At 38.7% G+C, this 26,265-nt stretch overlaps 1 protein-coding gene and 1 long non-coding RNA gene across 38 annotated transcripts in view; one reads left to right on the top strand and one right to left on the bottom strand.

The window, feature by feature from the left end:
* LOC120542161 overlaps nucleotides 1–26,265 on the top strand; it is an 80,418-nt gene that overhangs the window by 6,822 nt on the left and 47,331 nt on the right. Inside the window, exon 2 of the long non-coding RNA XR_005636164.1 lies at nucleotides 23,570–23,750. This is a non-coding gene — a long non-coding RNA (uncharacterized LOC120542161). The remainder of the gene's footprint in view (nucleotides 1–23,569; nucleotides 23,751–26,265) is intronic.
* Nucleotides 14,367–26,265, bottom strand: part of LOC120542147 (protocadherin alpha-C2-like) — a 503,189-nt gene continuing 491,290 nt past the window's right edge. For all 37 annotated transcript variants that reach the window (XM_039774336.1, XM_039774351.1, XM_039774360.1 and 34 more), the window contains one exon: nucleotides 14,367–17,363. In XM_039774336.1, coding sequence (XP_039630270.1) covers nucleotides 17,062–17,363 — 302 coding nt within the window. In that variant the 3' untranslated portion in view covers nucleotides 14,367–17,061. The remainder of the gene's footprint in view (nucleotides 17,364–26,265) is intronic.

The raw sequence follows: 26,265 nt of genomic DNA, 5'->3' as shown, positions 1-26,265 counted from the left end.
GAATGTGTTATATAATTATTAGTATTATGCTTGTCTGCAATCTTTTTCACTTTTCCAAATCGACCTACTTGACGTCTTAATCAGTAGATTACTATCTGTTATATTAGTAATTCATCAAAAGTCCTGTGTAATTCACTCATAACATGTTCTGTTAAAGTACTGTTTCAGACAGGCACAGAAAGAGCTTGGAGAAAATCTTTACTCCGCACAACACTTCCGAAGCGGCATTCAGGATAGCCCACTCCCTGGCTCTTCCAGTGCACTCCTTTCTGGCGATGCGAAGGTAGCTGTTTTATCAACCTGTCCGCACCTACTTCAGAATGTGAAAAGAACCCAGAACCGTTTTAGTTAAGACATGCTTCTAATTAGATTTGTTTTTATGTTAAAATCAGGATTTTGCTGTGCCGTATGGCCTCTGCATTTGCAATCCAAACTGAAGGAGAAATTGGGTTTCTTTTCAAAAAAGCCAACTTCCCAGTAGCAGCAGTGGCGTCCTTGAGAGTGGACAACTGCACGTTTCTGTTCTACACATTCTCTTTACGTTTGGATCAGATGTGTCAACTGTACTGAATTAAAAAAACATATTATGGAACCAGCCTGGTTGCTTAAGGAATGTGTGGTGTGTTTTTTGTTTTTTAAAAAAAAAAAAAAAAAATATGACTAATGAAAATATCTAAAATAACTTTATAAAGCCGACCAATATTTATACAGTGTGGAATATGGCCGACCAATACCCCCAGGCTGCCAGGTGGAGCTCTCCCTGCAGCATGGAGGTGACCTGAATGCCAGCAGGAAATCGTGGACAATGGAGTTTTTAATCCACGGGACTACTGGATACCACGGGGCCGCTAGAAGGCGCTGCAGGGAGGAGCAGCGAGTGTTTTCCCTTCAACCCGGAAGTGCGTCAGAGTCATCTGGAACAAAGGGAATGACGTGCTCCCGGGTTGAAAAAGTTTTCATCTGACCCGGAAGTGCTAGGAAGTCACATGGACAGGGGTTCAGAAGCACTTCCGGGTCACGGACTATAAAAGGACTGTGGGAAACCCCAGACAACTGAGCTGAGCTGGGTGGCAATGCGTCTTGGAGAGTGGAGGATTTATTGGTTATTGTGGTTGTGATTTATGAATTTTGTGGAGGGGCGGGTGCTTTGTGCACTTATCTGTCTGAATAAACATTATATTTGGACTTTTACCTGGTGTCTGACGTATTGTCTGAGGGTTCAAGGGAGTGATAGCACCACCTATCTGTCGCAATAGGATGTTATGGCTGCTCCATTTTGACAGCCGCTGAAAAGTAGGTTTCATTCGGATCCATGAGGTGACAGTTATAAGTTGCTTCCCCTGGCATAAATATCTATCAAAATGTGAAAAATGCAACTCTGCCTGACCTAAAGCTACCAAGTCCATTTAATAGTCATGTCTATTGTATTTAGCAAGCCTATGTACTGAAAAATGATTTAAAATCATTTTACCTAACATAATTTTACCATAATAATTCGCAAATAGTAATAGTCACAACTGACATGTGCATTCACCACACAATTTATTCTGTTAAAAGAATTTTCCGTGGCACTAACTTTCGTCCCTACATTAGTCACTGGCATGAATTTCTCAAGTTAACTAGCTTCACAGCACTAAAAAATAGTTCTCTAACAGCTAAATAAGAATACGTAGGATACACATGGTATTGTTGGCTTGTCCGTTGCTGTAATTCAGCATGCTTCCAATTCAGACGTTCATGTATTGAAACAGTGCTGTTGTGGAATACCACACAATGCTCAAAGAAGCACTTTCTCAGAATTTCGGGTGAAATATTCCCACAATGAGAAAATATTTGCCTGATATTTGGGGAAATCTTTTTTTTTTTTTTGCTGAATATAGTGTAGCTGTCTCCACGATTGGCCTGCTCAAAAACCGTACAAAGAGTCATAGCATGGCAGCGTGCAATGTAGGGTAGGGGCACGGACAACTAGCCAAATAACAAAAGTGCAATTAGATTGGACCTTTTGTAGTCCATTAGTGAATTACATTGATTACATCATCCCTAATTTGCAGAGGACATTGATGATGCAGATCAAGAGAAATTTAACAACCACATTTATTTCATACAAACAATGTAGCTCAATGTGCTTTACAAAATGTCAAAGAGAAAGTTACAAGAAAAGAAAACTAATAAGATTAGGGAGTAATATTAATGAATAAGAAACAAAGAAATATGACAGAAAAGAACAATCTTAAAAACCGAATAAAATATCAAGTAGCATCCTTATACATTGTGTCATGATACAAGTCTCTAAGAGTCCAGTGATAAGATCAGATGGCCAAAATCCAAACAAACACTGCTATTGTGCTGTGAGAATCTGCTGCTGTCCTTTTCAACCCACCTACCATTGCCAGTACAGTATCGCCACCCTGTTCTCCAGTGACTCGAGCCAGATTATGCACATTGTAGGCATACTGGTTGCCCAGCAATTTACCAAGCTTTTCCCTCTTAAGTCTTCTTCCCACTCTTTTGCCCTTATCCACCGTCCCTCTACCCATCCACACCTCCCCAGCTTTTTTGGCCAGTAATAGATTTACTGCTAGGCCTACCTTGCCATCCCAACACACACACACACTCAAAGACAGGCACACACACACACAGAGGTACATATCCACGTTTGTTTTCTTCTCCACCACATCTGCCAAAGAAAAAAAAATACAAAAAAAAAAAAATGGCCACTGACTGTAGTCATTTCCTACCTGCCCTGAAAAACTACAGCCTTCCTTCATCCACCTACTTCTTCTGTATCCGTTACCCAAACACCTCCTATACGTGAGACTTCTACGTAATACTAGCGTCTCATTGGATGGAAGGTGAGGGGTTTAGTTATGCAGATCCTTCTATACTCCTTGCTTAAAAAAGAGGTGGGGGTCTGTCACGTTTTGAATACTCAATTCTGATTGGTTGACTTTTTGATATAACATACCTCATATTAATGACTAGCAAAATACCCGCGCTTCGCAGCGGAGAAGTGGTGTGTTTAAAGAAGTAATGAAAAAGAAAACATTTTAAAAATAATGTAACATGATTTATCAATGTAATTGTTTTGTCACTGTTATGAATGTCGCTGTCATCAAGGATTTGATTATCATTATTTCTTTCAATCGGGTTCGTATTTGGAGGACGTGTTGTGTTCAAGTTACATTCCGTATTTGTCAACCGTTGTAAAGATAACCAGTTTAATTCATCGATTCCTTTCTTACTGCATCAATGAACCGCTCGTCTTCCTCTTTATTTGAGACATCACACACTGCATGCACGGGTTTTTTTACAGTCTTCCTTTAGCTGGACATTGACTTTTTCCACCATGTGCTTTGTTTCCGCAGTAGCTGCACTTATGAATATACTTGTATGCATCACTTGCTTCGTATTCTTTTGCTGCCTTCTCAATTGTGTAATGCGTTTTTGTTCAGCGCTCTTTGGAGCTGTTGCTTTTTGTCTGCGTACTGCGTTCAGTCAGTTCACGTGAGCCGCTTGGAGTACATGCATCGAAGGTTCTCAGCTGTGCTTGTGCTATCTCGTACGATGTCCACGGCTTTATTTAATGTTCGCTAAGACCCGGCACTTAAGTTTCTCTCGCAGTTTTGCGGAGTTTGTGCCAAACACCACCCTGACCATCTCCTCTTCATCTGCATAAGCACAATCTTTCACCTGCGAATATTTCGCGGCAGTGTTTCTATTGGATTGTCACTGACGGGCGGCCTTTTATGGGCAAGCACTCAATTACGTGGGAGGCGTGACGATGAGGGACGCAACCTCACACGGCGACTGAGCTGCAGGCTATGGCCGGTATACAGTATATGTACATAAGTAGGTTCCAGTTGTGACCGTTACGCATAGAATTTCGAAATGAAACCTGCCTAACTTTTGTAAGTAAGCTGTAAGGAATGAGCCTGCCAAATTTCAGCCTTCTACCTACACGGGAAGTTGGAGAATTAGTGATGAGTGAGTGAGTGAGTCAGTGAGGGCTTTGCCTTTTATTAGTACAGATGAGTATTGGGTTTTATGTAAACACGATTTGTATGATTGGGTGGCCTTTTAAAGTAGTAGCATGTAATCAAGATTTAACACGGTGTAAATGCAGCAGATAACAGTCCAGTTTTTAATTTTGATTCCTTGTCTGTTGTGCCAAGTTTAAAACTGCTGCTGATTTCCTTTTCCCTTAGTTTCATTATCAACTAACCCATTTTGTGGGGAAGTTTAATTCTGCCCTAATTAATCTATTTACTTTTTTGACATTTTTATTATAATCCTAATATGTCTAAAATTTCACAAATTGAGACAATCTAAACTTTTCAATGAATGCCCCAAAGGAACACTCATTATTCCTTATTACCCGCCCTATTATGCAGAAGTGGGGGCCACTGGGACTGTTTGTCATGTCTATCACTGTGAAGTCTGCCTTACAATGGATTTTGAGAAAAGTGAATTTAAGTATATATTGTAGACCAGGCAAGCTTCATAAGCAAATCATTTTCTCCTAAATGAAACTGTGCGACTTGGGTAGGGTATTGGGTTCCTTATGTTTGCCCCAGCCCTTCATATTTAGTAGTGTTGCCTAATAACCTTTTTGTGCAGCACTCATTTGTTTTGAAGGAGAAAGGAAATAAGTGGCTGTGTTAAAATATCCATTCTTAAAACCGCCCTGCCTTTTAGCCCTATATATAGTTTTTAGTGTATTTGAGCTTTTTCCTGTTTTTTTCTTTCCCTTTTGCTTTCTGCCTGACTGAATTATTATGCCCATATGTGTGTAATATGCCCTTACCTCAGGCAGTAGAGTTGGCATAACGGGGTGCTTCTCTTTTATTATGTGCCTCTCAGCTTGTCTCCAGATGAGTAGCGGCTGAGCATTTAAGGCAAAGAGCAAGATGCAATGTGATTAATGTTGCCAGGCAACCCTGCTAAATGAGCAGACTGAGCAGGCGAAGAGGATATGAAAGGAGTTTCTGGGGAACTGATAATTCACTCATGAAGTTAGTTTATGAGTCATGTTATTCTCAAATTGACCTAATCAGCAATGCATTTTATCTTGGTTTATAGAAAATTAAAACTTGCAGCCAACAAAATGAAGACACAACTACTTCTGAAATACTGTATGCAATGCCAAAATACAGTAGCAAAAATGTACAAACTCGTATCAAGCGCTGTATGCCTCCATTCTACATGACGCCCTTTAATCTTGAATTTGTGGAGGTATTAACATTGGTGATATTGCTTTTAACTATATCTTTTTGACAGTGTCATCAATGAAAGGTAAAATCTAAAGTTTAATCACTTTAAATATATCTCTCAAATCTTTGCAAAATAAGAAAATGATGGAATATCCTGTGCAGAGTTAACAAATTAAAAAATGTATACCTGGTATAACATGCAGGTGTGCTCCAGGGCTGGGCAAGCACCGTTCAGTCGGTAGGTTCCAGAACCACCATGATTCATTGAAGGATTGCTGGGGCCGAAGATCATTTCACCAGGATTCAAACACAGTGCCAATTTTCAATTGCCAATTAACATAGCCTAAAATTAAAAGCTTTTGGAATTTCTTCTTTGCTTGAGTAAGTCTGGCTGTAGTAATATTAACGAAATGGGACTTGCAAAGCTATTCAGTTGTGACAAATGTTAGGGAATAGCTTAAGTAAAAGGCAGCCTTTATTACATTGACCATTATGGATGTCAGGTGAATGTGGCACTCTGATGGTAAATTTATAGGATGATCAGATTTTAAAAGTCCCAAACCAGGACTCCTATGTATCATGTAAGCCCACGCATTTTCATAAGTACAGTTTAACATAAACAAGTACAAAGTACTACATGTGGGTGAAATGAATGTCAATTGTCAATACAAGATGGGAGTCACTGCACTGCAGGAAGTAATCTCCAAAAAAGATTTAGGGGTTTACATTGATACAGTGGTTTGATAATCTAAGTGTAGAGCAGAAGAGATGGAAAAGGCAAATAAAACGTAGGTTATGCCATAAAAACTATTGAATATAAATCGAGTGATGTTATGCTTAAACGATACAGTATATTTTACTAATGATGTCACATTTGGAGAAGTGTGTGTAGTTCTGGTTACCACACTTGAATAAAGAAATAGTAGCAATTGAAGCTTAGGAGAGGAACCAGGTACATCCCTGGAATTAAATACATATCATACACTAACAGGATCATTTTATTCTCTAGCAGAATAGGATACATGGGGACCTAATCCAGGTCTTCAAAATTCTCCGGGGCATTAATGAAATGGATCCAGCAAAATTCTTTTGACTCAATGGCAAATCATATACCCGGGGACACAAATGGATGTTAAGGGGAAGTGCTTTTAAGACTGAAGACAGGAAGAGATGTGGAAACCTAGAACAAACTACTGACACATGTTGTTAAAGCAGAAACCTTCACATCCTTTAAGGAGGTGGATGAGATATTAAGACAGCCAAGCAATTAACTGAACAAACAAGCTTGATGGATCTAATGATCTCCTCTCTTTTGTCAATTTTATATGTTCTTAATAATTTTGATTATTTTTCCAAGGAAAATTTTTAGACAATGACCATTTTGAAGGCAACCTATAAATATTTGTAATATGATGCTTGATTCTTTGTACATTTTTTGTTTTTATATTACTCACTATGATGAGAACACATCAATAATATTACCAGTCTTTATTTTGCTCTTTTGTTTCCCTACTTTTTTGATAGCACTGCTTGCAATGTATTTTTTTTTGTAGTAGTATGTATTAAGGACATTTAAAAACTACAAAACCAGCATAACATTGCATTAGAATACTACTGATTGTTATAATAGCTATTCTGAATAATGCTTACAACATAAAAACGGATGCTAAAACTGACCTTGACTTGCACTCCATGGCACTTCTCTCTCTCTCTCTCTCTCTCTCTCACACATACATATATATATATATGCCCCAGTATAATTATATATATTTTATATATTGTGAACGCTGGCCCCGGCACAGACAGACGGACAACATTTTTGCACCCAACACACTCTTTATTTACAAAGTACAAAAGTCCAGTGCACACTCACAAACCCCAGTGCCTCTTGCACCGACTTCCCCAAAGTCCAGGGCCCACAGTCTTTGTGCCTTCCTGGCCGCCTCCCGTCCTCTCTCCAGCTCAGTCCTGCTACCTCCCGACGTCCACCCCTGAATGGAGGGAGGCAGCCCCTTTTATGGGGAGCCGGATGGGCTCCAGCTGCTTCCCGGCACTTAACGCATGGCCACACCCTGTGTGGCGGAAGTGCCGCTGCGCACCCGGAAGCCGTCCGTGTCTCCCCGGTCGTCTTCCCCCTGGCACTTCCTGGTGTGGCAGAAGTGCCGGGCTCCCGGAATAATTAGGCACTGGGGCGCCGCCTGGCGGTGGCCACGGGTCCCTACAGGGCTGGGCTTCCAAGCCCTGTACCCGAGGCCCCCTGTATAACCAGGACGGACGCCCCCACTCGGTCTGGAGGAGGCACTCGCCCTCCTCTGGTCCTACAAGGCGTCCCGGCCGGGCTCCATCCCCGGCCAAAGACCACACGGGGTAAACCGGCATCGGGGCGCCGCCTGGCGGTGGCCACGGGCCCCTACAGGGTAGGGCTTCCATGCCCTCGACCCGTGGCTCCCAACAGAACTAGGACGGACGCCCCCTCACGGTCTGGAGGAGGCACAAGCCCTCCTCACGTCCTCCTGGGCGTCCCGGCCAGGCTCCAGCCCTGGCCGGGGACCACAATATATATAAATTAGTGTGTGTGTCTTTTATGAAAGAACTACTTAACGGATTTAGATTTCTAGAATTTGCTTGAACATTCTGGTTGATTTTTGCGACTTCTCTCATTGTGCTAAGAATCACAGTTCACTTGCATGTGTGATATATTTGCGCTAATCTGAGACGGAGGCTGCGGGCCGAGGGGAGGGGGAAGCGTGATATCGGGAGTAGGGAGCTGGGCGAGGCCCTCCTCACTGTCCTGCTTCACTTCTACATGGGCAAAGCCGCGGGGCATGGCTAGTATTACATACAACAACCTAGAACTAATTAGGACCCACTTTTTTTTCCCTCCTAAATGACTTCTTCACATCTCCAACAAGGTGCTTGATACATTAATTTTGGATCTTAGGCCATGTTAGTTCTGCAGCATTACACCGTTTTTGAAGATTTTGTAGACGCACATTTTACGCCATGAACCTCTGTGACTGTACTGGCTATTGGAGCAAAGTATTCGTGTCACTGCCAGATTGGTGGAAGAAGCTTTAGTTTATACTGTATGTGGTTTGTGACATCCTGCTCGAATTGGTTGAAGCGTTGACTTGAAATTACATGGATAGTGTCCTCACATGGATTTGCATGGTCAGCAGGAATGATTAGGTGCACTGTTGCATTCAAATGACACAGAATTTGTACTAAGGAGTGTGTTGTGTGTCCCAAGAAAACATCCCCAATCTCTATCTTCCTGCACCTTTGACAATAGGGTGAATTGATACAGTTTTATGCCAAGTTCAAAACCTACATCTGCCTCCACAGAAATCCACATTAGTACACAACCAGGTAACATTTGTCAGGGATGGTGCTGGCCAGTGAGTGCCAAATGACACATGTAGTTTGGTCCAACTTAGTAGGAAATATCAATATAAAGCATACATATGTGTTCCCTGTCCATAATTTGAATGATGCAGGGAGGCTTAGATGCCATTTGTTGATAGGCAAGGGTTCAATATCTCCAGGCATAATAAACCTTCACAATGTAAATTGGCTTATGAAACTAGAAATGTAGTTTCCTTGGCAGAGAAAGAGCTTGTGTACTTTAGTGGGACTTTTTTTCAACAGAGAGCATATGCTGTTGTACTAGACTTCTTGATTTAAAGGCGGTCTGTCTTTTGCATTGGGACATTGACTTCTAACTACTTGCTGCGTGGTTGGAGCTTATTCGATTATTTCCATGTAGGCACCAATAAGGAATATATATATATATATATATATATATATATATATATATATATATATATATATATATATATATATATATATATATATATATATATATATATATATATATATATATATATATATATATATATATATATATATATATATATATATATATATATATATATATATATATATATATAATATATATATATATATATAATATATATATATATATATATATATATATATATACACACACATATACATTTTTTTTTTTTGGCTAGATTTTTTTTCAAGCACTAAATCAATGTACCGACACTGTATTCTTACTGGGAGACTTCATACCCACATGCAGAATGACACATACCTGTAGGATTGTGATTTGAGAGGGATGGTCTGCTTGATCTGAACCTGAACAGTGGTTGTCCAGAACGAATATCATGTTCACACGCAAGAATGATAATAGTTGCATCCTGTGAGTGGATTAGGAACATACAGTATATGGTCTGAATGAACCATGTTCAGGTCCAAAAAAAGGCAGGACGCACCACAGGGTAAAGTGAAATCCTGAGGTTGGATGGAGTTTGACAAGTTTGTATAGTAATACTTTTAGACCGCTTCAAAGAAGATCCTGCAAATTTTATTTAAATTTGGGAAGGTTAGGTAGAAAATTGCCTCAGCTGGAGATATTATTTACTGAGTGGTAGAAAGAACACCATTAGGATTTCCTAAATCCTGTAGATATGCTCTTTGAAGAAAAGGCAGGGTCAGAATCATTGGTTGGAGTAGGTAGCATTTAAGAACTGATTTAAAATCTCAATAGTGGCAGAGCTGCATGGCCTGATGAGATCTAATTATCAAGGCTTACAATGCTTCTGTTGTAGTGATTGTATTTCTGACATATCTCTTTAGTGGTCTATAGAAGATTTGATCCAGGATAAACAATGCAGTCTCTATCCTGGCTGTGGAACAGTGGACAAGTTAAGATATTCTCATGGACTGTAAGACTTGTGAATTGGGCTTATGGGCTGTTTGAGCTACTTTTGCCCTATTGTAAAATATAAGAACCCAGAATACATAGCCTATAGAGCGGGACTAATTGTGCCCGAATGTTGTGCAAGATGCACTTCGCTAAAGAATTCACATATAAACTTCTTCATTGTAGCTTAGTCAAGAAATCTGAACTGTATTGATCACACTGCATTACATTTTATGTCTAATCAAAACCTTATATTTTGATAGAGACATTGTAATTGGCCACCTGCACGTGACAACAAAGTTCATAATGTTGATCAGTCGGTATTCTTTGTTGCACTTTATCTGTAGCATGGTGTCTGCACACACTGCAAGAAATATACTAGGGAAAGAAAAATATGCAGATTATATAATACAGCTAAGCCACAAGGAAATAGAATGAAACGCTACAAAGCAATCACCATTTTATTTATTTATTTATTTATTTAATATGTGCCTAGTCAGTTTTTTAAATATGGAGGAAAGGATATTTGGGTGAGAAGGTAATTACCGTATATCTTCTAGTAGTGGCTGGCTTCTTATTGACGCCCGTTTCCAATTAACGCCAGGTTTGAAGAGATGTCGCGACAAATAGACGGCGGTCTCTAATAGTAGCCGGTCCCCTTTAAGCGCTGGTCTGTAGTAAATGCCGATCTCCAATGGCCCACCACCTTTTTCGTACGCTAATCCTCTTTTCGTACCACCTGGGCTACCGCCCTCCTGCAGTGAATAATAAGGGAAGTACCGTTTCGTGTCAAAAAATGTTTTGTCGTCGGATGCTATCGAGGAAGGGAGAATGTCAAAAAGAAAATATACAGTACTTATATGCGTGAGTCTGGAGCTTATTGCATTTCCTTATGTTCCGCAGGGGACTTGTCGGGCTGATGAGCGCTTTCGTGTGAAATTCGGACTGGTGCAGGCCAGTGCTGGTGGCATCATTGGCAAGAAAGTTGACGTCTACCGTACCTGTTTTTCATGCTTACGGTAGTACCGTATAGTGCTTTAATAAGACCGTACTGCTGTAATGATAATTTCATTAAATCCTGAAATGTTCATCCAGTGTTGTTGCCTACATTTTGTGACCGTAAATACGGTACCATACCGTATTTTACCGCCAAATGAACCCCAGCGAATAATAGCCGGTCTCCAACAACCGCCGGTCTCTTTTAAACGCCGGGCCGTCCGAATAATGTTTTGAATAAATGCTGGGGGTACTATTGGAAGATATACGGTAGTAACTATATTATTGTGTGGAAAGAGTGACTCGCCAAGTTCATCATAGATAGGTATTCTAAGCTTAACACACACTCCAATCCTACCACATAAGCACTGGTTATACATGATGCCTACACAGCCTCAGTACTCCACATAGGAACTCGCTAGCCTTGGTGGGAACAACATACAGATGTCTTTGAATATAACCAAGACACTAAAGGCTGACCTCTTAGGTAAGCGATGGTCAACTGTCTGATTTTGTTTATAAATGTTCAATTCTGTTCTCTGTGACCTTTTCATGAACACATCATAAGAACTACAAAAGCAAATTACAAAATAAAGTGAATACTGTAAATAAACTACATTTAAATTATATTGTTAGCATTTAGACAGCAAAAGTGTAATATAAACATCAACCTTAATACATTTAATGTGAACATACTGTAAATAATTGAACATAAACCTCTGGAAGACTTGTTTCATTCACATTTTGTATGCAAACAGAGATCTTGTTTACTTTTCACCCAGGGACTTCATTTTGATTCCATTATGCTTTCAGTCTCAATTGAATTGCTCTTCATTTCCTGGTGAAAACTGTGCAAGTAATTATGGCAACAGAAATCTTTTGTGAAAATAAGTCACTCAAACGAGGTGGCAATATCGGCTTTATTGGCCTTTTATACCTTGGTACCTGAATGTACTTAAGACACATGGAGGCTGACCCACCTCGATTAATGTCACTTACCAAGCCATGATGCGTTACTGCTTACTGTGCTTCTCTCTGCTGGAGGCGACCACCCGCGCCCCAAATCTGCTAGCCATTTAAGAAAGAAAGTGTCAATCAACCCACAGCAGGTGCCCTGTATCTGCTTTATTACTTTTGTCACTCAGGATTTACAAAGAATAGAAATTTTAAAGGTAAAATGGTATGTATTAAAGCAGAACAGCAGCAAGTTAAATAAATGAAAATAAATAATATTAAAGTTTGAATGTAAAGTCTTAAATAAAAATGACCCTTGTCTTAAAGAACAAAGCTTAAACAATGATTTCCAAAAGGATATGAAGATTAAAGAGCAGCATTTAAGGAAATGTCTGTGGCAGAGAGGTGATTATTTGATTCAGCAGCTGAGCTGAGACATGGATGGTATTTATTTGTTTTTGGTTATTAAATGGAGTCCCTCTGTGGCCTTTGGTCAGTTAATTTTTTATTTTTTTTTTATGCCAAAAAGACCATGTGAGGTGCTGACTCCTTGTGAAATTGGCTAACTACTCTGCTGATGGACAGCTTGTCCCAGAAGCTCTGATCCTAAAACATTCTGTCTTGTCAAGGATGTTTATCTGTGGTTTCTCCAGTTCCCTTGGGAGAAAAAAAGGAGCTCCATCTGGCATCTGAGCCATAAATGTACCCATCATTCGAATTTAAGATTGTGATGCGAGTAATACACTTGGATAACCGAAACCTTTGCAAAATACATGGGATTAAAACAGTGTCTCACAGCATAGCTCTGCATGAAACATCTGTGAGCAAAATTCCAGCATTTAAACTCGGTTTCCATACAGTCCATCTGAACATCATTTTGTAAACGGGGCAGATTGCAGCCTGCTTTTAATATAGTGCTTGTAGTACTAGGGTGTTGTACCGTGTTAGCCATTATGAATGTAGAGGAAAGCCAAGCAAATTACACCTTTTTATTGGCTAACTAAAAAGATTACAATATGCAAGCTTTAGAAGCAACTCCGGCCCCGAGCTTGCATATTGTAATCTTTTTAGTTAGCCAATAAAATATAGTGCTTGCAATTAAAAAAAAAAAAAAATCATGATTGTCTACTCCATAACAATAACTTTTACTGTTTCTTCATTGAAAACATTACTCAAGACCTTTTTAATATGAGTGATAAAGCAATTTTCTCTTTCAGGTTGAATGTCAGTACCATTTTTTTTTTTTTTTTTTTATTATTGTAATTTGTATCAACCAGCCAACCGTGTCTCAGTGAGTGACTGGAGGCTGCATCTGTAATGTATGCAGTTTTGGTATCCAGATTGCAAAAACAACATAACAGGAATGGAAAAGCTATTGGATCAATTGCGGCATTGCCAAGCATGTGTTCCGTGGAAAGACCAACAGAGTTCAAGTAACGAATTGGCAGGACACACTTTAAGTGTTAAAATAAAATTATGAAGAAATTCGTAGGATGGATGTAGTTCCTTCAATATCATTTTGTTCAAAAAGAACACAGATGTACAAATGAAAATTGTAACTGTGGCCAAAATTGTAAAATACACTTTCCCTCAGAGGCAAGTGCAGATGCATGTAAGAAGTTACCATATAGTGCAAATCAAAATGGCATCATGAGGCCCTTCTCGACACTGGCTCTGCCGGGCACCACAATATTGGATGCCAGAAAAAAGGGGTGAACATGACGACTACCCTGAAAAATCAGCACTCAGTTGGTAAATGTGACATGGGCTGTGATTTTTCAGCCATTTAAATTGACAAGACCTGGTTAAGAGAGCAGCAACTCTGTTTGGTAAATCTGAGATCCCCCCACAACTAGAAGTCATGCAATGTAACATTGGCTTAAACCAGTGTTTCTCAATTATTTTCTGTCATGCCCCCCCCTAAGAAGAAGAAGAAACCATCTCGCGCCCCCCGCGCGACTATAAATAGTATCATTTGTCTATAAAATTGTTATAAGTACACCTCTGCATAACACTGTATCCTTATTAACGTATAAGAGAAAAAAAAAGAAAGAAATATGGAGTAGTGGAGTGGTATTGCACTTTATTCTAAAACAGTAAAAAAAATCAAAATAGAAAAATAAAAAAGCATGTTCCCCGAGGTCAAACGCGCCCCCCTTGACGGAGCCACGCGCCCCCCCAGGGGGGCCCGCCCCACTATTTGAGAAACACTGGCTTAAACCAACTTCAGTTCCACTTTTATAAGATAAAAAAACTGATCATTAACTGCTGCGACTTTAAGGAAGCTCTTACCAGTTTGAGAATAAAAAAACTTTCCTGAAAAGTGTAATTAAGAAAAGAAATTTTATTTGTGATTTATAAACAAAACACATTACCAGTATCAATAAAAAAAAAAAACAAAAAAAAAAAACAAAACACTAATTCACGGTTACACTGATGAAAAGGTGTACAAAAAAGGGAAAAGATTATATAGGTGTTTTTGCACATTTTTACAGGTGAGTGCCTATCATTAAATACACCAATAAAAGATGGTTGCATGGACATTCACGTACATTAGCATAGGATACATACAGTTCAAAGGTTTATCGTTTTATAGGAGCATACATATTTCAGCTTCACATAACAGTGTTAGTAAGGTCAGCGTTTAAAAGCCTAACACAAAAAAAAAGATTGCATTTTAGAGCATACATCTTAGAATTACATACAGCTAAAAAGTTAGTAAGGTCAGTCTGATAAACATAAAGTATGGTCCTTTATTTTGCGTACAAGTTGGTTTGAATAGATCACCAGACTGAAAAAAAAAAAAAAAAAAGGTGAAGTGTAATACAGTAGTCATTTAAAATAAAATGTGCCATTAGTTATTGTTGATGATAATACATGCAGCAAATGCTAACTGTGTGATTGATAGTACTGCGCTGTAACTGGTTTGACTGTAGACAAAAATAATAAGGATTTTGAAAAGCAATCATAGCAGCGATAATACTTCCCCACTAGGCAATGTTTCAATCTACTAACAAGGTTAAATTGGAAAGAAAAGAGGGAAAAAAAATAATCCATTTTAGTCTATAACCATATAAACTCATTTTTATATTAATAAACATTTATTCAAATCATATTAAAAATATGCATAAGCAAACCTTGTGAGTATCAAACTACAACTTATCTTTGTGTATACTGTATACAACCTACAGCATCCCTCTCAAAACTCCTCAGTTAATGATAGCCTAAAATAGTTAGGAATCCCAGAGACTAATCGGTGCATCCAAGTGCCATTCGCTCGTGAACAGAGGGGCCACCACAGAGCCTGTGTTGCTGAATACCCAACGTAGAAAGGGGTTCCTGCTGTGGAAGTCGCACCCTGCAGGTTGAGAACTGCTTGGCTACTCATAATGGCTTCATATCCTGAAATGTGTCAGTGTGGCCTCAAAATTATTCTGTTACAGTCTGTCTCCTAAAAAAAAAAAAACTACCAGCCAAGAAGATATCCTTTAAAGAGAACATGCTTTTCTCTTTGGGATGCAGTGCCTCACCTGGGACAGGTGTTTGAATTCTGAACATTCTGTTCAGCCAGAAGGCAAAAACTGGTAAAACCATTTCGGTGATGTAGTAGCAAATCTCAGGAAAAAAATAAACACTCTGAATTGACTGCGAACTTCAGACTTGGCTACAAAATAACACGTCAAGTCATTTGCATATGGCATTTTAACTTCGTGTTTACCCAGACGAAAAAGTCCAGACTGAATAAAGAAGCATGTAAAAAAGAAGTATATTAAGTTTTATGAGTGCATTTATTTGCTCATTTTAATACAGAGTTCTTGTTTTTATTTTGGTTAGTATATTTCTATTTTTTTCCTAGAAAGCTGAAATTGAGGAAATTTTAAAGCACAAAATCAGTTTCTGCAAGCCAACAGAGAGCTGGCTATAATGCTCTTCTGTACTGCCAACTATTGAAATGTAAATGTACCATAGCATTCAACCAGAGCTATACTTCCAAGCGTAGCTACAGGTGGGAAACCGATCCCTGCATTTCTCCAGCAATCCCACCTTCCACATGGCCAGTCCGCCACAAACGTTGACCTTGCAAGGCCTTCACTGAGATGAGCCTCTGGATTATTCACATCTCAAAATGTCTATTAGTAGTGCAGTTATCCTAACGCAAGTATGCATAAAGGTTAAGCCGGGTTCAGATGTCTTTGTCCATTGTTTAAGATACTTAAAATGTTAACTGTTTCACAGCCAGTGAGACCAACGTCCATGTTTTCTTTGCAAAAGGGGAGACGTTATATATTTATTTATTTATTTATTTGTATGTAAATACATTCAACAAAATACAAGATGGATTGTTGTCATTGGGAATGATGCCGAGATGGGCTTCCTAGAACTAAGGGGCACTGTTAATGACAGAAACCTCTACTGAGCTATTGATGTCTGGATGACAATTGCAAAATTACTAAATCTTTAACAAAATAAAAAGTGAGAGACTTGGTGAAAAAGCAGGGGAATGAGACCTTTTAAAGATCTAGATATATAAGCAGTATGTGGCAAAGTCTGATCTCCTGCTGCTCAGAAAACATGAGTCCCTTTGGCTCACTTGCTAGACTCGGCTGCTCCAGAACGTTCATTTTGCTATCCTATGTTTATAGCAAAATTAATACAAGTGTGCATACACGCGCACACACACACAAACACACAAGAATGCCTTTGTGGATATTTCATTTTTTTTTCTTTTTCATATATAGTGAAAAAAGTGTCGAAGGAAACATCCACATCTTTGTGTCAAAAAAAAGTCTGAATACGGTAACAGCAAGCCTTTGTTTTTGTCTGTAATACTAAATATCTTTTTAACTGATCTTAAACTAACCAACCAAAGACAACAATAGCCCTGCATCATCCTCAAGTCGGTCTGTTCAGAAAGAGGTAAATGCTACTTCAGCAAAGGAGGAATGCGGACAGTTATTTTTAGAGGGAGAAAGAGAGAGAAGATTTACAGAAAGCATTTCTTGTCTTTTCATGGAAAGCAAATTTGAATTGTAAGGTTCTAAAAGTACATTATCAGAAAGGTGAAAAGACTGCAGTGACTGAGGTTGAAATTTTATTTTGGTGAACAGCCGGGAACTCTCCTTTCTGAGTGTGAACAGAGCCAGTGACTCTGTTTCAGTGATATCTCCGCTAGTGGTCTCCACCATCGTTGGCCTTTTCCTTTTTATCAGCCTTTCCCTTCTTCTTTTTCTTCTTCTTTTTGGTTTCCTCCTTTTTGCCAAAGGTTATGAAGTCACTCTTGTCATCTGCAGCACCCGGGGGGCCTTGCCGGATAGAGATGATGGCCGGTGAGCCAGGAATGATGAAGTTTTCTGGGACTTCACCTGGTTTCAGCTGCTGGGGGTTGCCAGCCGGGGGTCCATACTTGAAGGTCCAGCTATTACTGTTTATTCCAGCGCCAACAGGAGGTGACACTTCTCCTGCTTCAGGTTCTGAAAGGGAAACAAAAACACTTCGGTTAAAGCCAAAATTCTCTCAGATTCAGATAAATCTAAATACAAAATAAAATTAAATTGCACATTTTATATACAGAGAATAAAAGAGCCTTATTGATGTGTATAATTGATCTTTTTATCTTATTTTCTATAACTGATGTCCTGTTGATGATCACAGTGATGGCATACTGGTCAGGATGGATTACATGCCATGGATTAAGGAAGTTTACAGACCCTTTCACTTTCTGCGAAATTCTATTGTTGTTTTTAGATTGCCGATTTTTATCCACCTGTCTACGCTCAAATACCCATAATAACAAAGTCAAGAGATGTTTTCAGGAAGGTTTGTACATGTATTAAAAATCAAAAACTGAAATCCCTCATTCATATGAGCATTCAGAGCCTTTCCTGAGGCACTCCAAATTATGGTTTGGTGCATCCTGTTTATTTTACTTATACTGTACTTGAGATTTGTCTAGAACTTGATTGGAGTCTACCTGTAGTAGACTGAATTGACTGGACATCGTTTAGAAAGGCATAAACCTGTATGTATATGGTCCTACAGTAGACGCTGCATGTTAGGACAAAAACCATGCCACGAAGGCCAAGGAACTCTTTAGACATCTGTGATAAAACTGTGGTAATGTATAGATAAGTGCTAGGGGATTAAATGATCTATAAAGCTTTGAGCATTCCCAGCAGCACAGTGGCCTCCAGTAATTGTGAAATGGAGGAAATTTGGAACTAACAGGGCTTTTTCTAGAGTTGGCCATCCAGGCAGACCAAATAACTGGACAAAAAGGTCTTTGGTCAGTTAAGTGACCAAGAGCCCGATGGTAACACATAACAGAACTTTAGAAGTCTTCAGCTGAGATAGAAGAACTCCATCAACCAGGAGTTTATGGTAAAGTAGTTAGAGTTTACAAAATATGAAAGGACTCTGAAAGCATGGGGAAAAGGGTTCTCTGGTCTGAGAAGACAAAAATTGAAGTCTTTCGGCAGAACTCCAAGCATTATGTCTTGAGAACACCAGGCTCTGCTCATCACCTGCCTAATACCATCCCTACAGTTGAAGCATGGTGCTGGCAGCATCATGCTATGGAATTGCTTCTCAGTGGTAGAGACAGGGAGACAGGTCAGAATTGAGGAAAGGATGAATAGACTGAGAAACAGTTTCTATCCTTCAGCCATCACCATGCTGAATGCTGCCAAGTGGTCAATCTGACCGAGTGCACTTTCATTCTAAGTTAACATTAGATAAGGGACAAGGGACAAGTGCAATATTATGTATGTATTAGTGGAAAACATTGTTCTGCTGTTATGGACAATGTTGGAAACTTATTTTACTCCTTTATTTAGTTGTAACTTGAGTAATTGTGTTTTTGTTTTGTTTTTATTTTTTCTGCGCTGGAAAATTGCACCTAAAATTTTTGTTGTTCAATGTCTCATTGCTACAATGACAAAGATTTTGATTTGATTTCAATGCACCAGATACATTAGAGTTTTAGTTTAACAAAATTGCCAGCCAAACTTTGGTAAAGAACTGTAATGTTCAACTGCTTTCTGTAATAATGCGCAAATGTGACGCATATGTTATATTGGCAAAGATGAAAAGCCTTTAGTTTCATAATTAATGTTCATTAATTCATTCATTTTGGGATCAGGTCACTAGGGCAACAGCCTTAGCAGTGAGATCCATATGTCCCTCTCCACTGCCACATTTTCCAACTCATACTGTGGGACCCCAAAGGGTACCTGGGCCATCTTATATTCCTTACATTGAGCCCTAGTTCTTCACTGGGGTCTCCTCCCAGCTGGTCAAGCCCATATAACCTCAACAGAGAGACCTCCATTTCAGATACCAAACAACTTCAATTTGTTTCTCTTGTTGCAGAGTGTGAGCTACTCTACTCCTAGCCTTTCTCGGATGTTTGCGCTTCTCACACTCTCTCTAACGTATTGCTTAGCTACCCTGTGAAGAAAGGTCATTTTGGCCACTAATAACCATTATCTCATCCTTTTGGTCATTACCCAAAGCTCATGGCTATAGGTCAGGGTAGGGACATAGACTGATTGGTTAATCGAGAGCTTTGCTCTCTGGCTCAGCTCCTTTTTCACCAATGCAGATAGGTATAGTGATTGCACAATTGCACTTGACTCATCAACCCTTTTTCCTTCACTTCACAATACTTAAACTCCACTTTTAGGCAGTACTTCCACCTCCCACTCACAGAGAACATTCCACTTTTTTCCTACTGAGGACCATGGCCTAAGATTTGGAGGTTCTGATCCTCATTCCTGCCACTTCACACTCAGTCACAAACCATCCCAACATGACCATGTTGTCTACAAAAAACAATGACAGAGTTCTAAGACCACTGAACTGGGCACCCTTCTCTCCTCGGCTGCTCCTTGATATCCTGTCCATGACACTCGCAAACAGGATAGGAGGCAAATCACCGTCATGGAGGAGTCCCACACCCACTGAGAACAGTGCTGATGTTTTTGCAAGTATGCGGACACAGCTCTCATTTCGATTATATGGGGATAGAATAGCTCATATTAGGGACCCCATAATTAACATTCATTTAAAAAATATAGTTGTGAAGCATTCATTGTCCTTGACGTACCAAAAAATATTTGTGGTCTTTTGTTTTACAGTAGTAAATTATTGTCAGAAATGAAAAATCATCGAGGGCTTTGCCCCCCTCTTTTTCACATTCTCCCCAAGACACACTTGGCTGTGAATTCCAAGGCTTAGAGTGAGAAAGCACTGTCTTACCCAGTTAAACTACAGTGGAACACACTTTACTCGAGTAAACTTTTGATTTCGAACTGTAACAAGTGTGGTTATGTCACATTACACAGCAGGTTCTCTCTCTCTTCAGCTTTATTACCCTTAACTACAAGCTTCTGTGCCCCATAAGTGTACTAAAGTAGACTTTAATAGCATATTTTCCTTTTTGTGGCCAAGGTCAGTCAGTTAGCCATGGGCATCATCATTTATTAGGTGTTAAGAGTATTCAATAGTGTGGGATTGATACTAAAATTTTGACTTTGGCACAGTTTACTGGCTATTGCACCTCAGTACAAGTACCAAAACCATGTTGAAACAATTAATGGACAACACTGTCAATCCCCCTCAGAGTTGTGAGTGCACTAATGTACACGCATTGTAACAAGAAGCTGGCTTGGATGTTTGTCCCCCTTGCAGTTTCAAGTGTGCAAATATTACTTTGAAGTGCTGATACAGTACCTTTTTTTTAACATCTTTTTAGTACCAGTATACAATGCAACACTAGCGTGTAATACAACAAACACAGTGTAACATAATACAAAGATTGACAATATAACTTGGGGAAAAGGTGCACAGAAGATCACATAGCATCAGAAAACTACATTACAGGAACAAAGATACTGAGCAGTATGACCTGCTGCACTCAAAATCATCTGTGCTTTATTGGGAATAGAGTTGGGATATTGCAGATCAGATGTCTGCCAGACAATCAAAAAATATTTAATAGAAAAAGCATTGTGGAGCCTTGTGGCTGCAAGTCTAAGATATATCATCTTTTAATTGTCAACTCAAAGTGACTAAATATAGATGGTCACTTGTGAACTGCTGAATCACCACAAATAAAAAATAAATATATATATATATATATATATATATATATATATATATATATATATATATATATATATATATATATATATATATATATATATATATATATATATATATATATAAAATTATACCCTCTGTCATTTGTTTTTGGCTATTTCTGATGTTATTTATCTGTTTTGCACACTAGGACTTCATTTCATTCCTTGTATCACATCTTGTCTATTTGGCAAACAAAAAGACAATGACAAGAAAAATGGCAGAACTGATTTTCACAGACTTCTGCATGTACGTTACTGTTGGTCTAATGTAAAATATGTGCTACATGGCATTTCAAAAATGTAATTGTGGAAGGGAGTTGTAATGGGCAGTCAATACACAAACTGCATTATTCCAAAACGCTAGAGTTGATCTTCATGAAATTTTGCATGTATAAAAAAAGCTGAACCAACTTGAAGTCCAGGCTACATGACATTTCAAAAATTCAATCCAAAAGGAGTGCGGCATGGTGATGCATTCGTAGTGCTACTGTTTTTGTGTCCCCATGTTCTCCCCATGTCTTTGTAGCTGTCCTCCGGTAGCTCTGGTTTCCATCCACAGTTCAAAGACCTGAAGGTTAGGTAAATTGGTTATACTTAATCTGCCCTAGTGTGTGTGTGTGTGTGTCTGTGTTTTCACCCTGCAATAGACTAGCTCCCTATCCAGGGTTGTTTCCTGCCTTTTGCCTTGTGCTGGCTGGAACAGGCTCCAGCACCTCCTGTGGCCCTGTCCTGGACTAAGAGTTAGAAAATGACTGAATAGAAAAAAGGAAATCTGAAATTATAGTTAAAATCAGGGATATGGGGGTTGAATGTGAAAGAATGCATTGTATAAAGTTCATGACATTTTGAATGCATATTATTGTTGATTCAACGTAAGATCTATACTTTAAGGCTTTTCAAAAGTTCCATTGATAAATGGGATTGTAATTTGGGTTGACGGTTTGGGAATCACAAAAATAGAACTTTGCTATTCTGCAAAAATGGTTCAGCCAATGGCACTGAATTTGGCGTGATGTTTAGGTTTACCCATATTTACAGTTAAAAGCTACATTCTACTTCAGTAATCCAATTGAGACAACTGCGGAGATTAGTGGTGTGTGTGTGTGTGTGTGTGTGTGGTGTGAAGGGTTACCAACACAAAAATGATTTGTTGGCTTTTACAGAATTTTGTATTTACCTTGTTGTTCATGCAATTTTAAATATATGCTTTATGGAGTTGGAAGAAATTTAACTGGGAATCATAATGGGAGGGCCAACACTACACAAACCATGTTACTTGAAAACAGCTGAGTGGATGTTCATAAACTTTTGCATGTACACGACAGTTAACTCAACAAACAGAATTTATGGAGTATGAAGTTTTATAAAATGTAGTAGTTCAATAAAGGAAACACCACAAAAACTGGTAGTTCTGTCCAGTTTTTACATGATGTATCAATGATTCAGTTATTCAATAAGCCCTCCATGTGCAAATAAACATACTGTGTATGTATGTGAAACCACAGTAATGCAAAGCAGTAGTGCTCATGGTTCCAACCCAGTAAGAAGTTACCTTGCCACAATATGGAGAAGAGAGGAGACAAATTGAGAGAGGTTTTGTAAGTGATGGATGGAACATTTACCTTTTTGCCAGTAATGAGAAAAGGGTCACTGTTTAAAAAACAGTTTCTTTATTACTTTAACCTATTATACATATATACCTGGGCAATGTCAGGTACTTTGTCTACTGAACAAATAATCCTGTTCTACCATGAGATTCTCTACATAAAGTGTTATCTTCAGCAGTTATATGTACGTAAAAAATGCAAAATCGGCACATTTGTACCACTATGCAATGCTAGAAACTGTGCAACATTTTGATTGGATTATGTGTTATGTCTAGACGTGCATGTGCTCGCTCTCTCTCTCTCTGTCTCCAAAAGTGCTCAAACGTGTTTGAGGAAAAATGAAAATAAAACATGTAAATCCTTTGAAAACCTGAACTAAAAATTTTGATCTCCACAATATTTCAGATATACTGTTGCTTAGGGAGATACATGGATTGTAATAGGTTGTACTTTACACTTGGCAACATTTTAAACCTGGGGCTTTCTTCTTTTCCTGTAACCGTGATTTGGTCACAGTGCTTTTCAGTACTTAAAGCATAAGCAGGTCTGGATGTTGCTATTACAACTAAATGGTTTAGTTTACTGTCTATTAATATTGTGCAGCTATGTATATCCAGAGATTAACTCACTTTTTAATTCCTTATTTTTCTTTTTAACCAAACTCAAATGAAACTAATGAATAAACCATGAAGAAGATGATCTTGGCCTAAGCAGATATTAGAAGTGACGCTATCCCTTACTAAGGCAAGTTAAACCCAACAAGACACTGTAATGTTTACTAGAGTAAAAGCAAACCAATGTGTACTGACTTTTTGGTTGCCTGTGGAATAGCTCTGGAACTGTAGTGTATATAATTGACAAAAGAATTGCTAAATGTCCGGATGAAGTACATGACCTTCAACAGGACACATGTTTTGTTTATTTCTACAGTGTGAGCTTTGGCAAGTGAAGTGCCTTATTTGCAGCTGCAGTGGGAGACGGAGCTGGGGATTGAAGCACAAGCCTTGTGATTTACAGTTGGTAATCTGCCACTGCCGCACTAACACTCCACAAAAATGAACATTAAAGGAGCATGTCCAGTGATTTCAAGAAATACAGAGAAATTTTGCAGGTAAGGAATTTTTTTCCCTGTGTACACATTTTAACGACACTTAAACAAGAAAAGGAAAAAAAAAAAAAGAATTTTAAGTATGTTCCCAAAAGCAATCTATGCGTATGTCCCTGTTTATAGGCACACGACTGTTAATAGTCTGTGCTCCATATTAGAGTGACAACGCAGATTAACAAGGCAGTTAGGATTTATCTAATGCAAGTTCAAGTGTATTACCTCCTAAAAGAAGGAGCTCCTGTAAAGGGGCTTATAAGGCAGTAGAGAGAGAATTGAAGTGGAAGGGATTACCCATGGGGAAAATGGAGAGACAATGCAGCCACTGTTAACCCCAGCAGATGAGCCACATGAGGCAAGCTGATTGAAATGGCAACCCTTAAAAGAAGCACTAAAACAGATGTGATCTTCTGCACTTGCACAGAAGGTTCAGTGAAAGCAGGTGGGTTCACGCTTAAATGCATAAATCAGCTCTTGAATGCAGAGGTCATCTACCAAAAGTCTCAAATATGTGCATGTATTTACTGTATATATAAAACATATCTTCTATCTATCTAGCATATACACACATTCACTCTGATTTATATGGATGTATGCAATGAGTGGTTTTATTCAAACTGATATTATTATGTATATTTTTTTGTAAAATCAATGCCATCTTTAAAGAAGCTTTGTATATCAGGTGGCTGAGGTTTTTATTAATAAATTCCAAGAAAGGCAGTACATTGACTATTCATTTAGTAACCTGTCTCACAATGGTTTTTTTGGTTCTTTGTTTAGCACGGCTCTGTCTGCAAAGATAGTGAATTCACAACCTGCAGATGTGCTTTTTGTCAACGAGGCTTGACATGGATGGTCTGACTCAGACTTCATTGCGCAGTGACACTAGCAATTACATTAGAGACTCACCAGCTGTGCAAGAGGTCATATACACCCCCTTGCCTATGTGCTGCTATTAAAAACCTGCTCTTAAATACAAGGATTTAACCATTTCCTCATATATGAGAAAAGTACTTCATTCAAAATTGGGCCTGTGCACACTTACTATATTGACAGCATAACACAATTTAATTTCATTTGTTGTCATATATTTCAAACTCACTTATTGAAATGCAGTGTTTAAGAGGCTGAAGCCTATCCCAGCCGGTTCAAGTTCAAGGCTGGAACTAATTCTGGTCAGGCCGCCAATCCATGAGTGGTTGAGACGTGTCATGATTTGGGGATTTTTCACTTTAATTCTGGATGCATTTCTCTTCTTTTACATCATTTTGATAACATTACTATTGTCATTTTCATAATGTTATCGTGCCAGCATTGTGTTTACTGATCGTTACCAAGACACTACCATTATCTGTGTTTTGTTTATGGCTATGGTAATTTGATGAATTTCTAATTGTAGTGTTAGGAAGAACAATAGAATTAATCTACTACATTTCCTTGGGGCAGTGGTTCTCCACTCCCTCTCATCTTGCCCATTACTTTAACCTGAAAAATCTGTAGAGATGACACATTCAAATCCATGATAACATAAGATATTCTTTATTGTTACTGCTCACATAGCTGCAATATTTTTTGACAACTTTCCAACCGATAACACCTTGTAAACATAAAGCCATGAATACATGTACATTCAAATAAATATATAAAAAAAAACAAGAGAAAACATATGTTCAACAATGCACAATAACAGGTATACTGTAATAGACAGACACTATTATATAATATTAATATATAATACAATAAACACTAAGTACAGTAAATAGACAGGAATATAAATAGAAAAAGAACATAGATTATTAGGATTGAAGTCAATGAGATTATTGCACATGTTTATATGTGAATGTACAGGTTATATAGAAAAATGTGAAAGCAAAGTGGATAAAAAAGGGGGGGGGTGGAGTTAGAGGTTTATTTCACATTTTCATCCAATAGTGTTAAAGTGAGGAGAGTGTTGTGCAGATTGCAGGATAGCATTTTAGCTTCTATAGGAAAGAAGCTGTTTTTATGTCTGGTAGTTTGTGCATGTATGACCCCTGTAGCGTTTGTCAGAGGCCAACAGGTCAAACGTGCAGTGTCCTCGGTGGAACAAATCTCTAATAATATCCAGGGCTGTCCTGTAGCATGAGGTGATATAAATCTCCTGCAAATCTTGGAGTCTGGCACCAATGATGCGCCCTGCCGCCTTTACCACCCTTTGCAGATATTTTCTAATCATCTGCAGTGCAGCCAGCATACCGTACTTTTCCGCAGTAAGTCAGGATGCTCTCTATAGAGTTACCATAAAAATTGATCAAAAGGTGCTGCGGTGGATTAACCCTTTTCAGTCTCCTTAGGAAGAAAAGGCATTGTGGGGCCTTCTTGACAAGGTGTGTGCTGTTTAGGGACCAGGAGATGTCCTCTGTAATGTGGACCCCGAGAAATTTGAAGTGGATTAATCTTCCCAATTACACTGTTAATTCTGAGGGATGTGAACTCTGTCCTATTGATTTTCCTGAAATCAATTATTATTTCTTTTGTATTT

Source organism: Polypterus senegalus, chromosome 13 (assembly GCF_016835505.1).
Source record: "Polypterus senegalus isolate Bchr_013 chromosome 13, ASM1683550v1, whole genome shotgun sequence".
Taxonomy (NCBI): domain Eukaryota; kingdom Metazoa; phylum Chordata; class Cladistia; order Polypteriformes; family Polypteridae; genus Polypterus; species Polypterus senegalus.
Note: the sequence above shows the minus strand (reverse complement) of the source record. Positions and strands in the feature narration are given on the sequence as shown.